The sequence below is a fragment of the Ascaphus truei genome, chromosome 3, assembly GCF_040206685.1.
Source record: "Ascaphus truei isolate aAscTru1 chromosome 3, aAscTru1.hap1, whole genome shotgun sequence".
NCBI classification, from domain to species: domain Eukaryota; kingdom Metazoa; phylum Chordata; class Amphibia; order Anura; family Ascaphidae; genus Ascaphus; species Ascaphus truei.
The window spans coordinates 374,075,071-374,082,145 of record NC_134485.1 but is presented as its reverse complement, the minus strand read 5'-3'; the positions used below and the strand labels follow the sequence as shown (position 1 = coordinate 374,082,145).

Genomic DNA, 7,075 nt, shown 5'->3' with positions numbered 1-7,075 from the left:
AGAGCGAACCGCTCCCAGCACACCCCCCGTCATGTAAACGCTCCAGCAACAGGCAAGCGTTACGCCACGTGCTCGCTTGTGCGCAGGCCTCATGGACGCAGCTTAAGGCCGCGCTTATAGTGCCGGCAATGGCGACGGCGACATCGCCCGAAAACAAATGCATTGTCGTCACCGCCGCATGCGCTTATAGTAAGTGCGACAGCGACGGGGCGACGCGATTTTTGGAAGCCGGGAATATTTGATTTTTCAGGGGCTGTTGCCTCATGTGACAGCCCCTGAACCAATCAATGCCCTGGTCACGTGTCGCGGTCATGGGCACTATACGCGCGACCTAAGAAAGGCTGCAGCAGCCATTGCAAGCATGCAATAATTAGCGCTGTAGAATAAAATCGCGTCTAGAAAAAAAATTATAAAACCATTTTTTTTTATTCCCCACAAAAAAAAAAGGTAACATTAACCTTTCTTCTGGGGAACCATGTATGCACGAGTTTAGAATGCAAAAGCAAAAGTAACGGCAAATTTATGCACGTCCGAACTTCACATAAGCTTCACTGTCCTTTAACCCAATAGCAATGGGGTGTCTGGCCTTCCTGCAGAGATGGAGCATGTACTGTCCCCACCTGACACCAATCTATAAGGAACAGCTGAGCAATGATTGTTATGCTCCTGCCAGTTAAGAGTTTTGTTTTTCCCAACAAGGTAGGGGAGCTACTTGCTCATGGGCTCTTTATGGCTTGGGGTCAGGTGGTAACCTTAACCAGAGGCAGGCGGGGGGCTAGCAAAACTTCAGCAAACACTGGCAGCCCTACTGGAAACAATACATTGCTCATATTACTACAGAAACAGAATGCACAGAATGTTGGAATAAGTCTGCTGTGTTTTCCCTTCTGCCCTTGCTCAGTGTGGGATCGTGTCTAGTCACATTACCTCCCAAGGTATATTTATCTGCCTGCAACTTTTGTCACTTCCTACAAACAAAATATGTTGAAGACCTTTTGGCTCATATTAACCATTTGCTCCAAATGTTCGCTCCTCCGGTAAAGATCTCTGGGAATATTTATGGCTATTTACATCTCGTTTACCACACTGCAATGTAAACTCTTTAACCACCACTTGGCTCGAACAAATTCTGTAAAAGAGCATTCATCTCTTCTAATAGTAATTCCTATGTAGTGAGATTTTCCAGGAGCCTGGGAGAAAAATATATTTTGACTACGTCAAAGTTTGATAACCATATAAGCCCTTCCTTCCTACTGAGGAAAGTAGCTATGCTGAATACACAGGTTTCATACAGTCCCTAGGCAAATTCAATGATTATTCTTTTTTTAATTATTATTTTTTTTTATCTGGTAGAAACTTCTGCAAAGCATCAAAGTTTTTATAAAGGTAGTATTACTAGAACTGTATGAAGAAGAGGCCTGGCCAGAGGAAAGGGAGTTGAGGTTGTGACCTATGACTGCTTGGTTGGAAACGACAAAAGAACTACAATGATGAGAAAAGGAATTGTGAGCGTCTTTGAGGCCCAAATCCAGCCACGGTGCTTGTGTAGTAAATTCCGTCTTATTCAAGGGTTTTTTCGCAGGAATTTTGTTCATTGGGTGCTATTATTATTTTATGTGACTGTGGGCAATTTGTGCATTTAAAACTGGCTGATTGCAAATCTCTTCCCAAAAAGATATTTTAATCTCATTATGCACACCTATGAAAGCAGCAACTGTCCGCCAATAAGTATTTTTTTTTTTTAATGTGACCTTAACCAAGGGTCGCCAAGAGCATGTCAACATAGTTTTACCAGTAGTTGTCCATATAAAGCTTAGAGAATAGAAGGGAGATGGAAACGTTCACATTTATAAAGGGTTTCAACAACGTACAGGAGGGAAGCATATTTCAGAGAGAGAGAAGTGCTAGAACAAGAGGTCATACTGTGAAGCAGGAGGGTGGCCGGCTAAGGGGAAATGTGAGCAAGTACAACTTCACGAAAAGGGTGGTGCCTGCATGGAATAGTCTCCCAACAGAGGTAGCCGGGGAATACCAAAAATGCAGGGGATAGACGTAAAGCTGTCTTAAATACAAGAGAAAGCCGAGGATCAAAAGGGGTCTGATGTTTTACAGCAGGTAGGATGTTGGCATTGACGTAAAATCCTTTGTTTCTGTTGAGAAGATATTTACCTTCAATGCATTGGCAAGCGATTGCTGGTGAATCAATGAATTAAGGATCACGTGGCATGAAAGCAACACCCAACCTTATGTAATGGCTTGCTAGTAATAACATTTGCAGTGCCCATTTTTATTTCCTACATTTACCATGAGGAAAAGGACAATTACTCCTAAACTATGGGGGCCCAACATTAAGATGGTCCTATCCAGAGATTCCCGTGTTGGCGTATAAGGAAAAATAACAATGACTATGGAAGAATGATCCTTAAAGAATATTCATGTTCAGCAATTAAAGTTATTAAAACACACAAAACCAACACATATCCTCAGGTTGCTGATGCTGAATTCACTCCCCATTCTTCTACTATTCACTAAATTGATAAAACTACTATTGCTGTTATGATCTATGTATATAATGTCAGCAAATGCATTAAAACTGAAGCTGAAACCCAATGATACACACATAACATAACTACTGACTTGTAAGAACACCTAAGGACACGCTTATAGTGCCGGCGACGCCTTGTCACCCGAAAACAAATGCTAGCGGTGACGGGTGACGTCATGCATCGCGGGCACTATACGGGTGATGTCACGTGTCGCGGTCACTATGCGCGCGGCCTATGGCGTCGTCCATTCTGCCAAAGGGGTGGTCCATGCTGCCGAAGACCGCGCAGAGGCGTCCGCGCGATCACATTGCCTTAAGGCATTGATTGCGCCCATAGACCACGCGGGCGACAGCAGGAGGGGGCGCGAGTTATCAGTTGAAACTGATTTCTCGGCATGACGGGCAGGTCACGCGAGCTTTTCGCCCAATGAGGGCGAACCAGCTCTGTGACATCACAGACACGCCCCCAACAACGTGTCTACCCTGTCCTGAAACCGCACCCGCTTCACGCGGGTGACGTCACGGAGACTGTATGGACGCAGCCGAAGAAAGGTCTCCTTTTCTACAATAATAGCTTATTTTATATGGCGCTGGCCAGGTATTAACAATTAGTTCTGTACATTGAATGTGCAGGTAAAACATATCTCTTACCAAAATAGTTCACTATCTAATTACTGGAGCATAGGGCAGGTGTTCATAAAAAAAGTAGGTGATACATACAGTAGGTGGGGAGTGGGGACACTCTTAATATAAAGTTTGTGTATGAACAGTTATTGCACATTTCAAGATATATAGAAGCATATATGTGCACAATCAGCATTTAAAATGATAATAGAAATGCCTCTTTTGTCATAGTTTTACTAGTTCATATACACTTAAGTGCGAGTAATAGTTGCATTATATCTAACATTGGTTTGCACTATCCGAATACTGGGGGGGGGGGTCGTTTTCATGTTGTTTTTAGCACTTCCCTAATAGTTGAAAAAGTAGTATTTATGTTGGTAATAATAATAATAATATATATATATATATATATATATATATATATATATATATATATATATATATATATATATATATATATATCTCTCTCTCTCTTTATGTGTGTGTGTAACTGTCTCGGAGATGTCAGTGCACATGCGTGTCCTGCAGGCGCTGAATGGCTATAACCACTGTGTGCAGGAGGAGAGCAGCTTATTCCCATACATGTGGAGGGAGGTACATTGCACAGGCAGAGCTGCTGTTACTGCAGCTCAACTCCTCTCTCACTTCACTGCTGCCGGACAGTTGCTTTGCTGCTGACACCTGGCCGCCTGCGTACGAGTCTCCCGGGCAGCCTTCCTCAAGCAAACTTTTAACACTCGGCTCAATTTATTTATTTTTCTCTCTCTCTCCATGTAACTTCCCTCCCTGGATTTCCGAGGATGTGAGTGGATTTTTTGGCACCCTTGACGGAATATAAATGTGCTTTGAGGAGTGAGAGTGAGGATGCTGGTGTGGACGTGTAGATCCTGCACTGTAGAAGGAGAAACAGAGAGAAGGTCTGATGAACCCAACATTTGCGGAATGTGCATGAATAGGAAGCAGTGCAAACAACTTTCTCAGCCCTTTTGATTATCCACATCTTATTTCCCCCCCCCCCTCAGCCACTGCCCCTGTTCCAGTTTCTGTACAATGGGTTTACATGTCCGGAGATAGCAGCAGCAGCAGGATTACAGAGTGTGTGGCTTCTAGTCTGCTCCGGGTACACTGGGTTTCTGCTGCCAGACGCTGATCTTCAGGAGTGGAAGCCAGTTGGACACGGGCTGGGAGCTGGGCTGTTATTGTGCAGGGATCCCACACAGCAAGAAATCAGCCAGCCAAAGACCAACTCCAGCAGCTGCTTCAACTCATACACTCCACAAGTACCTCCTCGCAGCCTAACTACAGAGGACAGCCTCCTGATTACTCTGGCTTGTGTTAATAACTAATGCATTGGTGAAAAGGCATATCTATTATTTTTTATCATTACTTCTTTGCAGTTTTTTTGTGGAATCCTATCTTCTAGTACATACTGTAGAACAAACCTATAGTATTCGCCTATACATTATAAACCTTGATAAAAAAAAAAATATATAGTCACTTATTATTTTCATTGGCTCCTGTGCACGGTGTGAGGCTGCTGTAGTGTGTGTGCCCCCAGCCATGTGGGTAGAGGGCTCTCCGCTGCCGCTGCTGACCGCCGCGTCCTTCCTGCTGGCGGTGCTGGCCGCGGCCCGGGGGAATGGGGAGTATTGCCACGGCTGGCTGGACGCGCAGGGCGCCTGGCGGGACGGATTCCAATGCCCAGATCGCTTCGACGCGGAGGATGCGACCATCTGCTGCGGCAGCTGCGCTCTGCGCTACTGCTGCTCCAAAGCCGAGGCCAGGCTGGACCAGGGCGGGTGTGACAACGACAGGCAGCAGGGGGCGCCCGAGCACGGCAGGCCGGACAAGGACAGCCACGACTCCGCAGCAGGTAGGCAGAGCTGTCAAGGTGCCAGGTCCCCTATATGTAGTGACTATTTTACTGGAAATGTGGGATCGCTGATGCAAACGTGGGGTCTATCAAGGCAATAACATGCACCAAATGTATCATATTCATTGTAATTACAAGTTTGTTCTTTGAGACCCATATAACAAACTTTTTTTTTTTTAAATGAGGTTTTGTACTAACAAGCTGGACATCTCCTCTTCATCTCCCATTAGTTTGGGTTTTTTTTTTTCCCTTTAGGGAATAAGTAACAACTATTTTTTTTCAGTTAATGATGACTAGTGCGAGTTGGTGAGTATGTTCATACACCTGGTGCAGTTTTAGGTCTCATAATTGCTCCAATTTTGCCTTGATACACAGGGGCCAGTGACTGCTTTACAGTGAGTGAGGATGACTCGTAGTGAGGGAGACTTGGGCATCTTTGCACACGGGGCTGTTAAAACACTGCTTGGTGGTTCTGGTGGGTATGTACCTGAGGTTAAATGCACAAAGTTTCACGCGTTGAAGCAAAGTTTCTTGGACCTTATTTTAGAAATAATTAAATAGAAGTAGCTGTGTTAGTCCAGTTGTGATAGTGCAGAATAAAATAGTACTTCAGTATTAGGCGATACCTTTTTTTTATTTGGACTACTGTGGTATTATAAGACAAGCTTTCGAGATCTCTCCCAATCTCTCCCAGTCTCTCCCACTCTCTCCCAGTCTCTCCCAGTCTCTCCCACTCTCCCACTCTCTCCCAGTCTCTCCCAGTCTCTCCCACTCTCCCTCAAAGCAATACTGATTTACAGAGATTCCAGGAGTTTAACACGGATGTAAAAACTAAGATAACAATCTAAGGCAGATGAGGTAGAGAAGGACTGGTAATAAACGCCTTATTAGATATCTTTTAATATAGTTTGTTTAATAGCAGCAGTGGCATCCGGGGTTCCTCCAGAGTTGAACCGTGTTATTTTCAGCAGCTCCAGGAAACCTCAGTTTCCCGAAATACTTACCAGTGTAGATACTTGTGTCTCCGCTCCATGAAGGGAGCTTAAAATGGCCACCAAATCTGTCTGTTTTCTGGGTCTTCCGATTGAATAGCTATTTGAATGCCCTGGATGAACACTGCTAACTAGACCAGTAAGTATCTTAGCAACTGGGGGGACCGAGAGCTGGAAATAACATTATATTTATTTATTATAAAATGTTTGACCAGGAAGTAATACATTGAGTTTCCTCTTATTTTCAAGTATGTCCTGGGCCAGCGGTGCCCAAACTCCTTGCGCTGCCCCCACCCCCCTACCTGCTCTGCTCATTCATCGCAACCCCCCCCTCACCTCTATTGTTGATGCTGCGGGGTCATGTGATGTGACCCGCGGTGTAATTTGACGTCACGTCTCCATGGCAACAGGCGTCATTTGACGCGCGGGACCTCTGTAAACGCTGCACACCCCCCAGAAAAGTCTCGTGACCCCCAGTTTGCGCACTGCTGTCCTGGGCACAGAGTTATGATGACAAATACATGGTAGCAGATACATAGTTACATTAAGTGAACAGGGTTATACATTATATACAAGACATTGGATGCACAGTTAGAGATAATACATAGTATAGGCGTATGTAACAGTTACAGACCCGGCTAAAATGTGAGACCGCTTTAGTTTTGAAAGAACTTAGGTCGCTTCCAGGGTGAAGCTGAGCGCCCGTGTGCGCTGGTGCTCAGCATGATCAAACAAATTGCAACAATGTGTTTGTCCTGAGTGCGCGCGCCCACACACGTGCCCGCGAGCGCTCTGCGCTCAGCTGCTTGCCGAGACAAGTTCTTTTGAATTTGTCACGTTCGCCCTGGTCACGTGCGCGTCTCAGCCAATGAGGCGATCTGCTCATGTGATGTCACGGGCACGCCCCCCACGCACCCAATTACACTGGACACTAATCGCCCCTGCTGTCACAGCACTTGAGCGAGAGTGCGCTCAGCCTGGACGCGGCCTTTGACTGGTGGCGACAGTGAGAGTCTCTGGTAGGTTGTTCCAGTTGTGGGA

At 45.4% G+C, this 7,075-nt stretch overlaps 1 protein-coding gene across 1 annotated transcript in view; it reads left to right on the top strand.

The window, feature by feature from the left end:
- The first annotated feature begins 3,736 nt into the window (after positions 1-3,736).
- The window catches only part of SHISA2 (shisa family member 2), a 24,378-nt gene continuing 21,039 nt past the window's right edge, over positions 3,737-7,075 (top strand). Inside the window, exon 1 of the mRNA XM_075592225.1 lies at positions 3,737-5,042. Within this exon, the coding sequence (XP_075448340.1) occupies positions 4,730-5,042 (313 nt within the window). The 5' untranslated portion in view covers positions 3,737-4,729. The remainder of the gene's footprint in view (positions 5,043-7,075) is intronic.